This window comes from Moschus berezovskii, chromosome 3, assembly GCF_049115385.1.
Source record: "Moschus berezovskii isolate FMDL1 chromosome 3, NW_MosBer_1.0, whole genome shotgun sequence".
Taxonomy (NCBI): domain Eukaryota; kingdom Metazoa; phylum Chordata; class Mammalia; order Artiodactyla; family Moschidae; genus Moschus; species Moschus berezovskii.
The window spans coordinates 86,516,930-86,538,861 of record NC_142462.1 but is presented as its reverse complement, the minus strand read 5'-3'; the positions used below and the strand labels follow the sequence as shown (position 1 = coordinate 86,538,861).

The 21,932-nt window shown below is 47.6% G+C and overlaps 1 protein-coding gene across 1 annotated transcript in view; it reads right to left on the bottom strand.

Annotated features, from left to right (window-relative positions):
• Positions 1-21,932, bottom strand: part of NUDCD3 (NudC domain containing 3) — a 68,806-nt gene that overhangs the window by 18,983 nt on the left and 27,891 nt on the right. Inside the window, exon 3 of the mRNA XM_055421102.2 lies at positions 6,321-6,453. Within this exon, the coding sequence (XP_055277077.1) occupies positions 6,321-6,453 (133 nt within the window). The remainder of the gene's footprint in view (positions 1-6,320; positions 6,454-21,932) is intronic.

Genomic DNA, 21,932 nt, shown 5'->3' with positions numbered 1-21,932 from the left:
ACCCTTATGGCAGAAAGTGAAGAGGAACTCAAAAGCCTCTTGATGAAAGTGAAAGAGGAGAGTGAAAAGGTTGGTTTGAAGCTCAACATTCAGAAAACAAAGATCATGGCATCTGGTCCCATCACTTCATGGGAAATAGAGGGAAAAACAGTGGAAACAGTGTCAGACTTTGTTTTTTTGGGCTCCAAAATCACTGCAGATGCTGATTGCAGCCATGAAATTAAAAGACGCTTGCTCCTTGGAAGGAAAGTTATGACCAACCTTGATAGTATATTAAAAAGCAGAGACATTACTTTGCCAACCAAGGTCCGTCTAGTCAAGGCAATGGTTTTTCCCGTGGTCATGTATGGTTGTGAGAGTTGGACTGTGAAGAAGGCTGATCGCCGAAGAATCGATGCTTTTGAACTGTGGTGTTGGAGAAGACTCTTGAGAGTCCCTTATACTGCAAGGAGATCCAACCAGTCCATTCTAAAGGAGATCAATCCTGGATGTTCATTGGAGGGACTGATGCTAAAGCTGAAACTGCAATACTTTGGCCACCTCATGCGACGAGTTGACTCACTGGAAAAGACTCTGATGCTGGGAAAGGTTGGGGGCGGGAGGAGAAGGGGACGACAGAGAATGAGATGGCTGGATGGCATCACCGACTCTGTGGACATGAGTTTGAGTGTACTCCGGGAGTTGGTGATGGACAGGGAGGCCTGGCGTGCTGTGATTCATGGGGTCGCGGAGAGTCGGACACGACTGAGCGACTGAACTGAACTGAACTGAACTGAAGAGAGGAGAACTAAAAGTTCTCATCGCAAGAAAAAAACTGTGACTATGTGAGGTGGTAATGTTAACTAAACATGGTGGAAATTATTTTGCTACATATATGTATACATACACACACATACACATTTCAATAATTACGCTGCACACCTGAACCTACTACAGTGATATATGCCAATTACAACTCAATAAAAATAAAAGGGGGGGGGAATAAAATTAAATTAAAAAAGTAAAAAATAAATAAAAGGAGGAAGGCCCAGAAGGGATCTAAAACACAGTGAATTTAATCTAGAAGTGAGGTAAAAAAGTTCTAGGATGCAAGCTAATGGAAGTCATGGGTGAAATGGTCTGGAGACAGTGATTTCTAGACAGTACAGAGTACCAGTGAGAATCTGGGTAATTCTGAGTTTATGATGATAGTTGTACTATTTTTGACAAGAAGAAAAAGCAAGACATCAAGAAACTCCAGAAAAACAAAAAGCTATACAACAAACTCCTGATCCAAAGGGATGTAGTGAAAGTGGAGTGAGGACCTCCAAAACAGCCTGGCCAGAGTAAAACCAGAGACTGGAGCCATGAGTGGAAGGGGCAGTGGGCTCAGGCACATACACGCTCGGGGTCCTGACAGATGAAGCTGGACATCAGGGGAAATTCCAGGTCCCCTGAGACTTTCCAGGGCAGCCACTGCTCACTGGCAGGCACACCTGAGACGCAGGGAGCAGGGCAACAAACCTAAGAGAGCAGAGCCGCCCTGTTAGGGCCAATGTGGGGAATGGGAGTCTATCATCTGTAGGGCCATGATGGTATCAAGTCATATTTGACAAGATACATATAGAAAACATCTGGCAGGACTTCCCTGCTCGTTCGGTGGTTAAGGTTTCCCCTTCCAATGGAGGGGATGCAGGTTATATTCCTGGTCAGGGAACCAAGATCCCACATGTCTTGTGACCAAAAAACCAAAATATAAAAACAGAAGCAACACTGTAACAAATACAATAAAAAATTTTTAAATGGCCCACATCAAAAATCTTAAAAAGAAAAAAAAAAAAGGAAAGAAAGAAAGAAAACACCTGCCAAAAGATCCCAGAAACTAGTTATGTGATTTCTGAGGTTGGGGTGGGGGCTGGAATAGGATAAAAAGACAGAGGCAGGAGAGAAACTTTTCATTGTACATTTTTATGGTTTTGAACAGGTAAATGTCCTATGCATTCAAGCCAAAAAAAATTTTTTTCATAGATAAATGCAACCTATTAGCCTTTTCTGCTATGGAAGTTTCCTATAATAAAAGTCTTCCTACATTTTTTTCTAAACGCCTTCTAAGAAGGGAACATTGTGTTGCAGAGCTTTTTAGCACAAATTCCAACAGCTGCATTGAGCTCTGGGGCACAGACAGCATCACTGTACAAGACATGCCCAGGGGTCTTGGTGCTCTTCTGGGAGGTTTGCATGATGAGGCTAGAGATGGCATGCAGCATGGCCATGAGCCCACCAGCCCGCAGGACCTCATTAGTCAGTAGAGATCACGCACCATCTCCGAGAAGAAAGAGAATATTGCAAAGGAAATTAATTCACTTGTCACCCACTGTCATCCAGTCAGGACTGTGCACAACAGTATCATGGTATTTTCCACTCAGAAGATGACTGATCAAACAGAGAAGGGGGTGGGAGCTGCATCCTGCTCTCTGCTCCACCACCATCTCACCAGACAGCGTGGGGCCTCAGCAGTTCACATCTCCAGCAAAGTTTTCTTGTGTGCCAAGTGAGAGGTTAGACTAAAAATCTCTGGAGTTCAACTTTGCAGCATTAAAATCCTATGATTCAATAAAAGGCCATGTTTATAACCAGCCCCTCGTGATCACACAAAGATCTCCGTCCTGACTGCAAAGTTCCGTCTCCCAACTTCATGGCTGCGCTGAGCAAAGAATGGGGAACTTGGCTGCTTTTCCTGTGCAGAGCAAAGACTTAACTATATCTCACGAATGAATGAGACCAAAGCTTCATTTTGAGAAATTTTTCTTTAGATTCACCAGCAAAACAATAGAAATAACAAAAATTTAAAAATGGTTGCATGTAAAATAACAGTACTTCAACATAAAGCATAACCCACATGCATTTAGCTGTCCCCCACTACACCTGAGAGGCAAACCTATTTCCACAGAAAAAAAAATCAACAAGGAGTAAAGGAGAGGCAATGTTCTGAGGCTTCAAGCACCAAGCTACAGTTGAAGAGGGGGCCCAGGACCGCCCTCCATTAACACTCGGTGCCTCCCACATCTACCCGTTATGCCCAACATGCCTGCCCGCCTCACACAGAGCTACTTACAAACCCAGAACCACTGCGACTTCATCAGCTGAGCTGCTACCGTCACAACTACCATCATGATGGTATCTGAAAGGTGCCACAGACAAAAACCAAAAATAAACACTGCTGACAGGCAGCTGTGACAGGTACTGCAGGGAACAACTGGAAAGGAGCCCGTCCAGAAAGAAACTGGCAACTCAGAAAAACCCTTAGGCCAGCAAAAGCCAAGAGGGACAAAATAAACTTACTCTCAAATTTTAAGTTAGGCGTAACTAAGTCTCTTAGATCACTAAAAACTAGAGAGATCACGAATTTTTAAAAGAAAAACAGAATTTGAAAGTTGCTGAGGAGAGTATCTTAAAAGTTCTCAGCGCACACACACACACACACACATGAAGTTCTATAATATGGTGAGGATGTTAACCAGACATTCCACAAAACACACAGATATCAAACCATTATGCTGTACACCTGAAACTAACACTGTGTATCAATCATACATTTTTTTTAATGTCACGGGGAAAAAAATACTACTGAAAGAGAAAAGAAAATCTAACCACACAGGAGATTAGTGCAAATTAAATCAGCAGGTATCACAACGTGCCAACACTAGACAAATAACTGCCTTACAAAGAACGCACCTCTTCCAGTCCCAACATCACAAACACTCAGGTTCATCCACACACCCCTGAGTGCAGGGAGCACTAGCTCCAAAAAAGCCAGCCTGGAGACCCTGACCCTCTCTATGTTTCCTCCTGTGAACAACCGCAAAGCCTCAAAGGGCTGCTGGAGGAAGGGCCCTCGCGAGGGGTGCCTGGCTGCACAGTGCAGGTTAAACAAACAGCCTGTTTACGCTCCACGCAGCCTGGAACTGTGCTGGCGCACCTGCCTTGTTACCTGAGCCCCACATGTCAGCTCCAGTGCAGTCATCTCATACCAGTCTCGGGGACCATCACGTGCTCAGTAAATGTCTAATGCAGAAATGAGCAAAACCCAGGGCCATCCTCAGTGAAAGCAAGGCCATCTCACCCCAGAGGCCAAGACAAGTGGATCTGAGAGGCAAGGATGTGACGGGGGCATGACGGTCCATCCCTTAGCACAATGGGATGAAGGGCAGGCCCCTTACAACACACTGCTGGCGGCAAAGCTTGTAATCATGTGACTGACACCCCAGTGACTAGTGGGCACATCTGAGATGCTGTTTTCAATGAGTAGGCTTCCCAGGTAGCCATGGGAAGCTCAGCAAGAGCTGTCAGGTGACCTAGATCTCTTAAGTCAAAGAAAGGGAAAATAACTAGTTTGGGGTTTTGGGGGGGTGGTTTTTGCCTTTTGGGGGGAGGCCATGCTGTGCAGCTTGCGGAATCTCAGTTCCGCAATCAGGGATCAAACCTGAGTCGTCAGCAGTAAAAACATTAGAGTCCTAACCACTGGACTGCCAGGGAATTCCCCAAAATAACTAGTTTTAGGTTGGGCCTAACAAAAGTCCTTCCAGAGAAAGTTCCCGAAGTTCATGGAGAAATTAGAAGACATGCTAGACCAGGAAGCTCTAACGTTTTTAGCCAAGTAATTAAGTTTCTAACCAACATTTTTCATAATTTATTTGCCTACATAGAAGGTAATCCTACCAAAAAAACAAAATGATAATCAACACCTGACCGACTAAAACTCTAAAGCATGCTAGGCAACTCACCCTGACAGGATGGTCAGCCTGCACCGGCTCTGACCTACCACGTCAGAGGGGACACGGTCATCAAAGGTAGAATTCTGTGGGGATGACCCCTAGGTACCCAGTATGACCTGGATCCTAAAGTCCATCGGGTCAGGAGGTCACTGAGCTCTAGTGAGATGCCCTGGGCTGGGGGCACGGGGAGGAGAGAAAGGGAGAGATGGGTAGACAGTGCTGCCACAGCTGACACCATCCCCTCGGCGCCCTGACACACACCCACAAGGAGCTGTGAAGACCCAGGGACTCCAGTCCTGCTCCTGTTTTCCATGCTGCAGGATGAACTGCATTTATCTGACACTGGTAGGAAGTTGCAGTCTTCTAGAGGCTTCCCCAGAGCCACCCAGACTGCTACAGAGGGCAGGCTTATTTTAGGTAGAGCCTGGGTAACCACAAAGGGACCAGGAGGGACCTCAGGATGGAAGTGGGCTAAAGGGAAGGTCTGGAAGGGCTTGCTCACTGCCTAGAGCCTGGATCTGACAAGTATCCAGACCAGCAGTAGCCACTTCACACAGTGGTCGTTTCTCAGAAACATACATGAAACTCAACTTCCGTTTCACATGCTCTGGGACCGTCCCTTTTAAAGAAGGCTGCAGTTATTTCTGTTTATAAAGTGAGGAGTGGGACACAGGGAAAATGGTATGAGCTTTAGAAGCAGACACACCTGAATCAAACCATGGCTATATCAGGGCACCCACTCAGTCACTCGCTCCTTCTAAAACATTCAGACAGCGCTCACTGTTCCTGGCATAACAAGAGTGAAGGAGACACATAGTGCTTTTTCCATGTCAACTTGGATAACTGAGTAACTTCTCTCGGCCTCAATTTCTCATCTATAAAACATGAAAGATACCACTTACTTTGCAGATTGTAGTTTCTGATGACGAATGAAATAAGAAAACAGTTTCTAGCATATATAAGAATTTTTTACACTGGATTATAGTAACAATGTCCCATTTCACATGAAAGTTTTCTTCTTTAATGTGAAGCCTGCCTACTTACAACGAGCTATAATAATGTTATTCTCAGCAAGGTCCCCAAGTAAACATCTCTCTCTCACTAAAAGATTAAATTTCCACTCACTCAAGCTCATTAAGATGGAGAAATCCACTCAAGCTATAAATGTTACAGCTCCACAGAGCACAGGACTGTCTACTTATCATGACAGAACCTGTGGTGCTCTGCTTTGCCGCTCAGGACTCCACCTTCTCCAGTGTGAAATGGGTGTAACAACAACTGCCTTGCCTACTCTGCAGTGCTTTTGCAGAGACTAAAGACAATAAATGATATGAGAATACTATAATTAAAAAGAAAAAAAAAAAAGCTCAGGTGCTATTCACATAGGAGGCTAAGTTGGGTCTCATATTTGACGTGGTTAAAGAGGGTGGAGACTGGCATGCTTGTGACTGAAGACAAGAAGCAGTCTTGTGCTGGTGGCTAAGCAGCTCCAGTGCAGCCCACAGCCTGAAGTCTTTGCTTCAGGAAAGAAGCTGAGCGGACGAAGCTGAAGAACCTGGCAGTTACCTGCTTGCCCTTCACCACGTGCCTGGGCACTGGCACCTTGACCTCTAGGTCGGTGTAGTCCTGGGACCAGGTGTAGTTCTCACGCACAGCACCGTTGTAGCTGTCAGGGTTTCTCTGGAACTGCTCCTGTCTCCTGAGAAAGAACAAGAAGTAAGACGACAGCCCAGGCCCACAAGCAGGGCAGGAAGCCCACAGGGTACCAGGAACATACTGTCTCCAGGTCCTGACAACGTTCACCTAACCTTGCTTGGGTTCTGCATCTAAAACTCCCCTTCCCTCTGGCTGATCTCCTTTCTGACCACCCAACTCGGGCCTCCTGGGAAATCACAGGAACAAAGGGAAAAGCCAAGAAGACCCTGTGTAGCACCCTCAAGGTTAGGAACAATATGTCAATGCGGCCCATGGCACAGCCTGGCACTCCTGGTCTTCACTAAGCTTAGAAACCAGACCAGTCCACAAGCTAAACAGCCTCATTAATAACACCCTGGGGCTTGTGGGTGCCTGGTTTCCCATAAACTGCTTGGCAGGGCATATCTTTTAAAAAAAAAGAGGGGGGGTGGTGGCCAAAAAACAACTTCAGCCTGTAGCTACTCAACTTCAATTCTAATCCAACCCCAGCCTCCATCTTCCCCTGGTAAATAAAGCAAAGCCAAGGCACTGCACTGAACTGCAGGCTTTCTTCAGATGTGAGCAGTGCACTTATGAGACAGCCTAGGAAAGAGACTCCGTCAGCTGAATCTTCTTGTACGTGCATTACTAACCCAGCACAGATGCAAACAGGCATGGCCGAGAAGCTGATATCAAAAATAAAACACAATAAAACAACTGTCACAAAATTTAAGTGCTAATAATAGTAAAAACACCACATAAAAATAAGTTGAGAGTCCATCATAGTAAGTTTTTGATCTAAATTAAAAGCCAGAAAACTAGTCGAGGAGGAGACAACACCTATGAGCACGTCCATCCCAACAACAGATGCATGCAGCCCCCTTCTCCTGCATGTGCGGAGCCCAACTGATGTGCCTGGAGGGAGAGGCTGATGGATGGGCTGCCACACTTACCGTGCACGCCTACATGTCTGCAGAGGAAAACACACAAGAGAGTCGAGGGCTGTACCCCATCAGCCTCTCACCTCTGGTCAGGAGGGGCTGCAAGAGGTGGTTAATGAGAACCACTTTTCAGGTGAATGCTGTAAGCCAAGAACATGTTTACCTCCGGTGGGTATGCCTTCCACACCTTAAATCTGAGGCCGGGCCTCTGTCACAGTCCAGGGTCTCTGGGCTGGTAAACTGGTGGCTGCTACGGGCTGGACTGTGTCCCCCAAAATGAATGTGTTAAAGTCCTAACCCTCGGCACCTCATGCGGAGACACGGTCTATACAGATGTAATTCAGTTAGAATGAGGTCATTAGGGTAGGTCCTGACCCAATGTGACTGTGTCCTTATAGGGAGGGGGCTCTGGACACAGACACACACACAGAGGGACAACGTGAAGAACCTCGGAGAGAAGACAGCCATGTGGCAGAGGCGAGCAAGGTGGAGCTGGTGTTTGTGGAGGGTGCTGGCCACGTAGCATCACAGGGTGGGCAGCTCAGCAGGCATATGCCCCTCCCCACCCGCCGCAACCCCGTATGGACCTGCAGCTTTTCCCCAGCACAGATCAGCAAGCTGTTGGGGTTTTTAACACTCTAAATCCACATTCTCGTTAAATAAAGTTGATTATTTCCAGCCGACAGTGAGCAAAAAATAAGTCTCCTGTCATGTGCAGGTGCTCTGGGCCCCCGCCCTCACCCTGTCCTCTCAGACCAGCCTACAGCCACACCCCTGCAGCTGCTGGCCAGAACTGGGGTGGGAGGGGGAAAAGGGTGGTGGGAGTGGAAAGGGTGGGAGGAGGAGCATGAGTCAGCAGCCAGGGTGCAGACAGGGAGCAGGCCTCACTGCAGCACCCACGCCTGATGAGCCGGATCAGCCCAGATAACAGGGTTGTGACTGTGTTAAAGAAAAAGCCCTTCTCCAAGGGAGAGGCTCTGCTGGGCAGGTGCCCACAGCCAGCGTCACCTGCAAGGTGGGAAAGGAATTCAGGCCGCCTCCCCCTCCCTCCCTCCAAGCCCCTGCACTGTAGGGGTGGTAGCGTGGGGATCAGAACAGCCAGTGGCAAGTGGGAGAAGTTGTGGGTAAAAGGGGTCACAGCCCCCAAATAAAGGCTTCTGTGCAGGAGGCTGGAGCCCATATAGGGAACAGGTTATAATTCAGCAGGGAGCACTCTCAAGCCCCTTTCCAGGTTCCCAGGGTTGGGGTGGGGGTGGAGGTGGACTCCCCACTATGTGGAGACAGGTGCTGGCCAGCACTCACCAGGTTCCCGGAGCCAGAAAAGAGCTGCTTCCACACTGGAACATCCTGCCTCCACTCACTCACACCTTCCCTCATGCTCTAAAGCAAAGGCCACCTCTCCTGGGTGTCCAATGGTACACAGGTGTGACAGCTCCCCACCCACCTGTAGATGCCACTGTCCATGTACCTGGGGGAGAGGCCAGGGCGTGTGCATAAGGAATGTGGTGTGCGTGTGCACATGTGAGTGAGTATGCCCTGTGATCATGTGTGTGGTGTGTACGCGTGTATGGAGTACACAGTGTGTGAGCATGTTTTCCCTTGGGTGCGTGATGTGAACATGTGGTGAGCATGTTCATGCTGTGTGCACGTGCAAGCCTGTGGGGGGGATGTACATGGTGTACACAGTACACGTATATGTACATGAGCAGACAGTGGCTCATCCTCTCCCTTCACAGGGCAGCTCCATCTCGCATCGATTTCCTGCTCTTCTCACTGATCCGACCATAGCCCACACCTGGAGCTCGTGCTCTGCAACAAGAGAAGCCACCACAATGAGAAGCCTACACACCATAACTAGAGAGTAGCCTCCAATCGCTGCCACCAGAGAAAAGCCCGTGCAGCCAAAAATAATAAATAAAGGTATGACAGAATGAGATAATCGCCACTGTGTAAGCTACAATGGAAACGCTGGGTCTGGGCAGCATCCCCTGACAGATGCTGAGCACTAGGTGAGAGGTGGGTGGGAGTCTGCTCACAGCAGGACCGGAAAATCTCGCTGTGTCCACAACAGCAAGATACCAGGCACCTTCTGAGAGAACCTCACCTCTGTGGCAGTCCTGCGCTAATGCTGGCCTTAAATCTGCTCCACACCATAGGTCTAATCACCAGACTACAGAGAGCAGAAGCGGCAGAGAACGTATCCATCAAAACCACCAATATAAAACCTGCCAAGTCCAGCAACTGGGAAATTACAATAGACAAAATTCTAAGTTTCTTTACAAACAAATGATTACAAAGGGCATCATAAAATGAAAAAAAAAAAAAACAGAAGAGGAATTATTCTAAATTAAGAGACTTAGAAGATACAGCAACCAAATATAATGTTTGGACTTGCTGGACTGCTATTTTGAAAAAACCAACTGTAAAAAGACATTTTGAGACAATGAAGGAAAAGTGAAGACAGTCTGGACATTAGATGATTATAGGGAATCATAAATTTGTTAAGTTGTGATATTCATTTAGTCCACTTTTCTTTTTTACTGAAGTACGCATGGGTGAAAGAAAGTTTGTGATTTCTGGGCTCTGCCACATCAAAAAAAAAGGGGGGGATTAGGGAGAGAAAGGAAACATGAATTCTGACATATTGTTAATGAGAAAGTGGGGGAACCTCATGGACATTCATTATGCTATCCTCTCCTTTTTGTGTCACCAAACCTGAAGGATCTGTCTTGGCTATTCACCCAGGAGTGGATCTGCTAAGTCAAGGGTATAAAAGAAAGCATCTCACCCTTAAGAGACAGTAGGAAACTCATTTCCAAGAGCTGCCCCAATTCTCACTCAAGAGTGGTGTGCACAGGGTCCTGCTCAACAATGGAACACTTTTTCAAGTTTTATCAAGTAAATACACACAAAACATAGTGTTTCCGATCGGTCTTGATTCACATTTCCCTGCATATAATGTTAACTTGCAATATGCGACTCATTTCTGCAAAATTCCTGCCATGGAATTTTTGTGCTTTTGTGTTTGTGCTTTCCCTGGTTTGAAGAAGTTCTCCACAAATTTTTGATAAAATTCTTTGTTGGTTTCCAAGTATACAAACGCCTTCTCCTGGCTGATAAGTTGTCTTCCTATTTCCTTCCAGATGTTTGATTAACTCAAGCACTATCACTATCATCAAACAATCTCAGCTCCTTCCCTCCCTGAAGTCTGAAGAGCATCACATCTATTTTCTAACAGGAATACTCTAACATTTTAATCTCTACTTTTGGAGTTATCATGCCCTTTGCATTCAACCTGGCTTCCCTGCGTAGTCTTTCCTTCTCTTGACCACTTGGACCAGGAGCTTGTCTAAACAGAAAGTCCAGCTGAGGAACACAGGGGCCAGCCGGGAACAGGACTCGCCTACAGTCACTGCGTGCACCAGCCCAGCCCCTCTGGGATACCTTCTGGTCCTTAGCGCCCACTCACCACCTTAAATAAGGCTCAGTTTAATAAAAAAAAAAATTCTTACAACAAGTATATTTTGAAAATGTACTTTTAATGTTTTAAAATTAATTTTGCAGTACGGTTAAAAATACGAGCTGATTCTATATTTACCTAAAATAAATGAGACAAGGTGATTGGAGTCTCATGATATGTCCATGAATCACTTGACAGGTGTTAATGCAAATTTAGGGAACGTCTTTGACAATCTGTATCAGATGGTCAGCCAAGAAAAACATAATCAATATTTACTACAAACTCTTCTAATTAACAAAAGATATAAGTTGGTTATAGTGAGACATTTTCTTAAATCATGTTAATTACTTTAACAAGGGAAAAAGACATCCCAATTTTTTTTACAAGTGCATAAATGTGAAATATACATTTTAAAACAAAAAGATAATTTACTCCATAAATATGCTGAATTCTTAGTCTTTTAAATCAATTTTCTATTCCTAGTCATCCAAAATCAGGACACTTATGACCAGCTTTACCATTTCAAGTTCCAACAGACTTCCCAACTGAGGGATACAAATGTACCTCAGAGATATGGTGGGTTCTGTCCCAGACCACCACACACCCCAAAAAAGTGAGTCAAGAGAATTTTCTGGTTTCCTAGTGCATGCAGAAGTTACGTGTAGTCTACACTATACCATACAATTATTCTGTGTTAAGTGTGCAACAGCATTATGTCTAAAAAGACAATGTACATACTTTAATTAAAATTACTTTATTGCTAAACACTGCTGACCATCATCTGAGCTTTTAGTGAGCCAATTTTTTTGCTGGTGGGGGGTCTTGCCTTGATGTGGTGGCTATGGACTGATCCAGGTGATAGCTGCTGAAGGATGGGGTGGCTGTGGCGATTTCCTGAAAGGAGGCAACAGTGAAGTCTGCCCCATGGCCAGACTCCTCCTTTCATGAAGGATTTCTTGAGCAGACAATGCTGTTCAACAGCATTTTACCCACAGGAGATCTTCTCTCAAAATTGGAGTCAATCCTCTCAAATCCTACTGCTAAGTTTATGTAACATTTCAATGCTCTGCTGTCATTTCACCAATAATCTTCACAGCATCATCACCAGTAGATTCCATTTCAAGAAATCACTTTCTTTGCATATCCATAAGAAGCAACTCCTCATCCATTAAAGATTTATATTTATAACATACATAATAATAATGAAAAGATTTGAAATACTAGGAGAATCACCAAATTGTGACACAGAGACAAGAAGTGAGCAAACGCTGCTGGGAAAATGGGGCTGAGAGACCTGCTTGACACAGGATTGCCACTGACCTTCAACTGGTACACAACATGGTATCCGTGAGGCACGATAAAGCAAAGTGAGATAAAATAAGCTATGTGTATAATGGGACCAGAGGAAAACAACACTCCAACTTTCAAGCTGCATATCATTGGGGATGCAACCAGCAACACAGCCCCATGTCAGAAACGCCCCATCATTAGTACTGAGAAGGCTAACGTAAACTTTATTTTGTTCTATTCTCAAAGTGTTTTACTAAGACACTGTCTGAGATACGACAGGTCAGGGGTTGGTAAATGACAACCCAGCACCTGTTTGGTAAAGTTTCACTGGAAGGAGATACAGTAATCCATTTACAAAGCATCTCTGGCTGCTTTGGGTTCCAGAATGCGTGATCTGCAAAGCCTGAAATATTTACCAGCTGGCCCTTTAAATTAGTTTATGCAATTTTGGAATTTGGGGGTTAGTTTTTAATGAGGTGTGGTTCATTTGGGCTTTTTGTTTTTGTTATTTTTGAGAAGCCATGTTTCAAGAAAACTTTTAAAAGGCAACAATTTTAATCAATAAGAAAGCATCCGAAATGAAAGGACTCCAATCACTGGGACACGTGGCTAGATGGGGCTTCCCCCCCCGCTCCTGGTGGCTCCAACCTAGGAAGGGTCCGCATGGACAGCAGACACGCCAGGGGTTCAGGATGATGAGCTAGACCACTAACACCCACTCGGGCTGCAGGCTCTTCATCCCATCGCCTCCCAGGACTCTCGGGTGACAGTCACGTGGAAGTGCATGCACACAGTGCACCTGGCAACACACATTTTGTGGGATTTTGTCCAGTGCTTCCTGCCCATACACCCTCCCAACACCCCATCCCTGCCCCGGTCCCAAGGAAGACAGCAAATGGTCTTCCATTCTGGAAGCTGTCTGCTGTCCTCTCAACACCTTCCTGACTGTCCCCTTGACCCACCAAGTGAGGTGGGCACACTCAGGCTTCGGGCCTCCACCTCTCTAGTCCAGACCTTAGAGGGATGAGGATGAGGCTTGGAAAAACCAGAGGGAGGCGAATTAAAACAGAGACCAAAAGGGATATCAAGAATCACCAAAATGATTCTGAAGAGGACAAACCGGGGCAGGGGTGGGAACGGGGGACGGACACAGCCCCTGCACATGTTGACTGTGGCCCTGGCACTCAGGGAGCAAACGGTGAGCAGGACGACCACCCAGCCCTGAACCAGTGCCTCCCTCGTGGACTTGGGTGGCACACAGGTGAGGAAGAATGGCTGTCTGACAAAGGGCGCCAACGCACAAAACTAAACCTAGAAGTGAAAAGCACCCTTAAGCCTTTAAACATTTTGTAGGAAATATTTTTCCTACATCCAAGTAGAAAAGTATTAACAAGAAAATACATTAGATGTAAATAAAATTTACATCTAAATTAAATGTAATACTTCTGGATGAGAAGGCCCCAAAAACACACAAAGTTAAGGATTTCCCTGGTGGTCCAGCGGTGAGGAATCCGCTGGCCAATGCAGGGGACACAGGTTCAATCCCTAGTCCAGAAAGACTCCACATGCCTCGGGGTAACTAAGCCCATGCACCACAACTACTGAGCCCACACTCGAGAGCCCGTGCTCGGCAACAAGAGAAGCCGCCACAGTGAGAAGCCCAAGCACCACAACCAAGAGCAGCCCCTACTCGCCACAACTGCAGCAACCAAAAATAAATAAATAGAAATTTTTTAAATTACAAACAATTAAAAGGTAGGCCAGAGTGAGGAGGAAGATCTATGACACATAACCAACAAAGAACTGAAATATATAAAGGATTTCTACAAATCAATAACAAAAATAGGAAAGTCGACAAGGGCCATCAAGAAGACATTTAGAGAGGAGGAACCCGAACTGCCACTGAACACCAGACGACATGGCCTGCGAGTAACCGCAATCGTGAGCAAAATGATGGACTCACCCATCGACTGACAAAAAAATAAATAAACCACTGAGATAGTAAGAAAGCAGGGTGAGCGGAATATAAGCTTCCACGCAGCCCTGGAGAGAGCACGCCCTACAACAGCACTGCTCAGAGCACGGGCCATAAAACCTACGTGCGGAACAGAACACAACAGGGAACAGAAAAAGGGAAGCTGCACTGCAGAGGAAGAGCCAGCGCAGCTTTGCGGAGCTGCCCCACGTTTGCACTGGGCATCTGAGGGTGCAGCCAAGAGTCTGCACGCTGCTGCCCAAGAGAACCCATCACACATGCAGGAAAGGAGCTGCACCATGGCCAGGAGAGGTCATGGAGTCAAAAGAGGGTCACGGGGCCAGAAGGAGGGCCCTGGGGCAGAAAGGGTGTCACAGAGTAGGCAGGACATCGTATCAGAGATTTATCTAATATCCAGTGGGGGTAAATGTGACAGCAGGTTCAATCAGTGGTCCAGTGTATGAGGCTGAACAACCGGAAACACTTTAAAGACAAAGGATGATGACTGAGTGGTGCTTGTGTTGGGGGATGGATATATCCATCAACACAAGACAGAGAGAGAAGCACCTCAGGGCTCACAGTCAACCAGTCAATCACAAAAGCAGGAACACGTCCTCCAGAACGCATCCAAGCTGGGACACAGAATTCACCTACTAGAAGGATTGGCTTATTCCATCCCAGGTTATAGGTGATAGGAGCCCTGTTCTCCCTTTCAGAGAAAGGTACAAAGATTTCAATGTATTTCCAGAAAAAAAGATAATAAGCACATACACTGACAGGGCAGTGGTAGGGGGGCCCAGCAGCAGAGGTTTCCAGAAGCAGTGAGCTCATTCACTGCCATATATGGTTTCTAAATATTGCCTGTAAGGAAAGCAATCAGGCTCCTTGGAGAACAGGTGGAAGAGAAAATACGATAAGATGAGCCTGGAACCAGGCAATGCCAGAAAGTAAGGAAGTGCTCAAAAAACCACAGGACGCAGAACGTCAAGACGACAAAGAAGCGAACCAGAGAGCAACCAATGGGGCAGAGCTGGAACTGATGCGAGCGGCCACATATATAACACAGTGTTGGACTATAAGGCAGAGAATACAGTGATACCCGTGAGTCGCTCTGATACAAATGAATGACTGAATAAACAAACAACTGATTAATAAACAGAAGGAATGAGGGAACTGTAAAACCAGTGTTAATACCACAGTGATAACTGCTATAAGCAAGATTCACTGATGATGCTAAAAATAGTGGGTGAGATATTTAAGGGGAAATGGGATATTTGCATAACCTCACAGTATCTCCCCCCAAACATTCATCAATTAATAATGTGGTTTTAATCTATGTTGAGAATTTAACAAATTCTCAGCAACTCCTCTACCCTCCTAGGAGGTGGAGATGGACTCAGTGACCAGAGAACAGAAAGGGAACAGCAATGACATTAGGTGAGGACACCTGCAGACTTATCCTTAACCAGGTGACCAAGCTAACATCACAGTCTTAAGTCATGTTCATATCACGGACACTCATAGGATGTGAGGGGAGGGACACATCACCTCTGTGGCCTTCATCCCAAAATCCATATCCTAATTGGATCATGAGAAAAGACCAGACCAACCCAAACTGAGTGTCTACAACACACCTGATGTCTTCAAAAGTTTGACAGTCACAAAAACCAAAAAGACGGAGAAACACACCTGATGTCTTCAAAAGTTTGACAGTCACAAAAACCAAAAAGACAGAGAAACTGTCCCGGGCTGAAAGCGACTAAAGAAACATAACAACACGCAAGGTGGCGTTCTGCTCCTTTCCGGAACAGAAAGGGAACACTAGCCAGCGAAAGGCTGGTGGTGATGGGGCCAAAAACAGAAAAACCCCCAAAAGACAAGTGCACCACCTCGCTTTAGGGGCAGAAGGGCGACTCCACTCTTAGGCTCACTCTACAGCCATGAACTCAGGCCCTGAGACTCAAGCCACCACAAAGTCTGAATCCTGACTTTCACTGGGGCAAGGGTGTTATCTGATCACGTCTCAACCCCCTTAAAGCCTGATTTCCTCACCTGCTTACTCACACGGCTGCTGACAGACTTACATCAAACAATATTCACAAGACCCCACCCAGTACTCCATGTGCAGCAGCTCTCCACGATGCAGGGTTGTTAGTAACAGACATTCGCTAACATTTCCGGCCCGTGCTGCTGAACCAAAGCCCAGGCACTGAGGCTTGGCATCATCTCCAATTCAAGATTACTGTATTTACTCCCCGCCCCCCACTTTCCTCCCTATCTCCCAAACTTCTCCAGTCCCACCGATTTTGAAAAGGAAATAAAAGGGCTTTTTCCCTCTGCATAATTTCCCTTGCATAATTTCCCTGCCGACTGCCATTGTTCATAGCACTTGATATAGCAAATTCTGGCAATGTTTTCCCATTTGCCTTATCTGGAGAGTGGTTATTTACTGCTCCTGCTGTTTTGGGGGGTGACAATGCCAGGGATCCACAAATAGCGAGGTGTGTCTGCACAACAGTTAGTCCGTGGAGGGCACCGTTGAGATGGCTTCCTAACTTGAACCGCAGCTTGGCGACAATGGACCTAAGGGATTTTAGGCTGAATTACTCCAATCTAGACTCAGAAAGATGGTCCTTTGTTTTCCTGCATGCACCAACTCCTGGGAGGAATTCCAGCACAAGAGCTAAGCAATCTGCTGGGAAACAAGCCCCACAGCGTCAGCATCAACCTGCCCCGTCCTGAGTAAAAGGGTCACCCACATCAAATAGCCCAAGTTCTTGGCACACCCTGCCTGACCCCCAGCCCTGCTGCCTGGTATCTGCCCTGCACTGGCCTCCCTGTGCCACCCTCTCCTCAGGCCCCTACATTCAGCTCCGTCCAGGCCTGGCCACCAGCAGTGCCAGAGCCAAACCCGTGACTGCAGCATCCACAGACTTGCTGCTCAGGAAGTACCAGTTGAGCAGCACTATGCCTGCACCATTCTGGGCACCAGGGCCAGAGAGGGGGCATCAAGGGCAAGGCCCACTTGACTGGGGCTCAGACCACGAGGGCCAGTGGTGGGCCAAGTTAATAAATGTGACTGGGTGTCCCCTGCAGAGCCTCCAGGGCCTCCTGATTAGATCTGCTAAACGACAGGACAGGCTGCTCAGAAAGGTCACAGAGCTACATCTCTGGTCAAGGGAGTCACTCAGAGGCTTGACAGGCAGAAGGGTGCCTATGACCCCGGCAAGCAGGGGAGGCAAGCACCCAGCCCCAAGCCAGCTCTGCCAGCGACTTGCCATGTGACCCCGGGCTGAAGCCTCAAGCTTCTCACCAGTAAAACGGGGACCTATCAGTACCAACCTCAGAGATATGAGGATTAAATGAGTCAAGACATACAAAGCGCTGAGAGCAGAGCCTGGCCGAGAGGAAGTGTCACCATCATCAACATCATTATTCACCTGGATCATCAATTCTATAAACACCGTCGTCACTGTTTTGTCAAAGACAAGAAGCAGTCGTGCCAGGTAAGACCTGGGCTTTTAAAACCAGGGTATGAAATTTAATCAAAAAGTGATGGGTGGCCACAACAGGGTTGGAACCAGGAGTGATATCATTTGATTGCTTTAAAAGGTCCCTGCAAGGCTGCCATGTGGAGGTGATCAGACGGCAGGACGCTCCCAGTGTGGGAAAGGAAGCTGGTGGGGGGGTCAGCAGGGACAAGAAGAAGTTGGAGGAGAGGGTGCTGGGGGCACCAGCCAGCAGGTGGCATGGGAGCCTAAAGGGGCGGTGGGAGTAGCAGGAGGGCAAGCACCTGGAGGGCTGGCAGAGCCCAGATATCTACTCAGAACTTGGGGGCTGAGAGTCGGGGACTGGGTGACCCAACCACACTCGAGGCAAGTCTCACCTCACCCATCCGTTTTCCTCAGCCTGCTCATCCATCCTTTCCTTTCCCACCAAGTCCTTACCAAGCTTCATCCCTGATGATAAGAGGGATGAATTTCCCCCTTCACACTCAACACCAGGACTCAGACAACACTGCAGACACACACAGAGCAGGCGTGGTGTTATCTGCGCATCTCACACTTACACTTGGGCAGCAAAATGCACCGCTGTCATGGGATCCCACGTGAAATCACAATCTTCTAGAAGAAAAACCACACCTAACACGGGGTCTGCTATACAGCTGGACAAGCTCTGAAGACACTAAATGTAAACCACAGAACTTATAAAATACATTCATCATAATCTTAAAGAAGACATTCTCACACTGTCTTTTAAATCCATCCAAAAAGCTTCAAGTTACCAATATCTGAGCATTATTTTCCATCTGAGAAGAATGCCCAGGAACTCTGAGCAGAGAGGGAGCCCATCTCCTCAGCTGTGAAGGCCCGGAGCCATCAGGGGTGGGGAGGGCTGTCCACTGAAGCAGCCTTAGGCCTGACCTGAAGTTGTCCTGTTCCAGGTCAGCCTCACGTCAGCCTTCTGCGTGTGCACCAGCTTCCTCTCGGTAAACTCTAGAATGCCTTTTCAGTAGACAAAAACTCGCACCTGGAATACAAGAGTCCCTTAGACTGCAAGGAGATCAAACCAGTCAATCCTAAAGGAAATCAGTCCTGAATATTCACTGGAAGGACTGATGTTGAAGCTGACAGTCCAATATTTTGGCCACCTGATATGAAGAAATGACGCACTGGAAAAGACCCCGATGCTGGGAAAGACTGAAGGTGGGAGGAGAAGGGGACGACAGAGGATGAGATGGTTGGATGGCATCACTGACTCAATGGACATGAGTTTGAGTAAGCTCGGAGAATTGGTGATGGACAGGGAGGCCTGGTGTGCTGCAGTCCATGGGGTCGCAAAGAGTCAGACACGATTGAGTGACTGAACTGAACAGAATCCACTAAATTCCAATAAGTGAAAATCGATCACAAACTGCAGGCCGATGACCTGAGACAGGGCCTGGCATAAGGCTGGTTGACCAGCATGGGGGCAGCCGCAGGCCCAGGCCCCAGCCCCATCCAGCCACGTCTATCCTCTCTGCTCTCCAAGTTTCTGAGATGGAACCGGCTTGCCTCCTCCATTCTCACCTCAGGTTCCTACTGCCTGGCTCTCATCCACCACTTCTGTGTAATTTCAAACAGAGAAAGTCAAGGCAGGGGAATTAGCCCTTTTCTCGCCCAATCACCATCTTGACTCCCTCCACACCCTCTCCACCCTCTGCCAGGCCAGGAAGAGGTACACCAACCCTGAAGACCTTCATGCTGGTGTGGCACGAATATACGTGCAAAGAGAACAACTCCAGTAAACTAAGGTGCTAGTTAATGGGCTTCCCTGGTGGCTCAGATGGTAAAGAATTTGCCCACAATTTGGGAGACCTGGGTTCGATCCCTGGCTCAGGAAGACTCCCTGGAGAAGAGAATGGAACCCACTCCACTATTCTTGCCTGGAGAATCCCCATGGACAGAGAAGCCTTGCAGGCCACAGTCCATAGGGTCACAAAGAGTTGGACATGACTCTGAGTGACTCACACACACAAAGTGAAGCATTCATTTGACATAGCAAAGTTCCACTCCTAACAATGCTATGGAACACAGAATTTCAATGTTAACTAGAGATGCTGAGCCCTAGGGACCTGGGATGTTGCTCTTGCTTCCTACTGCCAAGGTCAACGTTGCCAGGCCCCCTGGCTGCCTCCTGCCTGACCCTTCCCATGGATATACTGTCTTTCACAGCCTCCAGCTCTTCTCAACTACTGCTACCCACCTCACCCCTCAGCAGACCTTAAAAACAAACAAGGATTTACAAAACCCCCGTTCCCAATCAGCATTCCCTTCAGGAAGTCACTTCCTCTCCACCTAACCCTCCAGAGCACCCCATTGTGAAATTCTGGCAAGCCCAGCACCTTCCAAGTGTCATAGCCAAGCAGGGCTTTTGCAGTTTCAGAGCCTACATTCCCCCTACAGTATCTGACATCAACTTTCTGCCTGAGACCTGGGCCCTGCTTCTCTCTCCTCCATCATCACACTCATCAGCACCCAGTCCCCAACTCTCTCCTCCACCATCACACCCATCACCACCTGGTCTCCAATCCAACCTTTCCTCTGCCCCGTCCTCCCCATAAGCTCCAAGGGTCACAGCACTAACCCTGCATCTTCCGCACACAGTGTTTCTCTGGAAACACTGCCAGTAAGGTATCCTGTTTGCACCCCTGGCTGTGTCTGCTCCCTGTTAACTTGCAAACAAGCCATAGTACCAAACTCTTGAGTTAGAAACCACTGGCAATTTCCTACAAGATAGACCCACTTCTTCAGCATGACAGTCAGGGTCCTTCACCAGGTCATCCCAGTCCCCAGGTACAGAAAGGCCCTCTCTCCTCTGACCTCCCACAGGACCACGAGAACACCAGCACACCAGTACTGGAATTCCCCCTGACAGGGCTGCCTACCCTTTTCAACCTGCTGACCTCGCACGCCATCTCCCTGGGAGTCTGGCTGAGCCCCCCACTAACTGTGCCTGGTGTTTCTGTCCGCCGTGTTTTGGAAGGGAGGAGGGCTGTTGGGATGTGTGTGTGTACACACACATGTGCACAGTAGAAGGTGCATTCCAGACTCCGACACAGCATCGATGGACTCACAGTGTGAGGACCAGAGTCGGCAGCTCTGAGCTTATGTAACACTGAGAAGCAATGAGCACCCGACCCTAGATAGAAAGTGGAAGGCCAGGCAAAGGGGTTCACATGTCTGATTCAGCCAGGACAAGGAACATCTTCGAAGGAATTCAGATTTTTTTTTTTTTTAAGCAGAATAATTTAGTGCTCAAGGACACAGACTCTGGAGTCAAGGTCCCTGCTGGGCCACCGACCAGCGATGGAACCATGGACAAGCTGGCCCAGTTCTCCAAGTCTCGATGTGCTCACTAGTGCAATGGGAAGTGTAACCCCTCACTGAGGAAACAGCACGGGCTTGTGAGCTAACAGACTGGCAGTAGCTGACCCCCAGAATCCACCCACAAGTTGTGTTGGTCCTTAGCCCCAATTTACACACGTGAGATTGCACAATTCAGGTCCAAATCCACACTAATTGTGACCTCTGGGTGCTATCCACCTGCCCACGCACATGACCCTAAGCTCTGAGAGTGTGTGGTCAGGCTCTCACACTGACAAAACACACTTCTCCACACACATCCAGGGTCTTGATCAGAGTGTAGCTGTTTTCACAGCCTGACTACAGCTCAACATGGAAGAGATGGTGGCCCAAGAGTTCAGCCAAAGCAACAACGTGCCATGGGAACACTAACGCCTGCTGGATTTCAGTCTCTGCAAATAGTACTTTCCGTTCTCATTAGTTACAGGCTGCCAGGGAATTTTAGCTGCGAACAGAATGAAGACAGGCTGGAGAAACACTCCTACTATTTATAAAGCTCTGTGTCAGGGACACAATCCTCCCTGACAGCCCCCTCCTCCTGCATGTATTCGAGCTGAGCCCCTCCAGCCAGCGCGGCTCTGAGGCGGGCTGAATGGATGGATGGACAAGACCTAGGCCACGGGCTGGCTGGGTGCCCCTGCAGCCCCGGGTCACGAGCAGTAGCGCGATGCCACTCGGCCTCGCCGAGCTATTGTGCTGTTTGGCTCCCGCTGCCTGTCCCCACACAGCACTGTTAATTTTATTGCGTCCCAAAAAAAGTGCTTTGGAGGAGCCTCTTAGACTACTGTGTATATTTGCAACTCCCATACATTTACCCTTTAAAGTAGCAGAACTAGATACTCTGTCGAATGTAATTACCTCATTGGACTAACAATGCCTGAGGAACACAGCCCAGTTTCTGGCAATGCAGATTGGAGAGTTCTATGTAGAGGT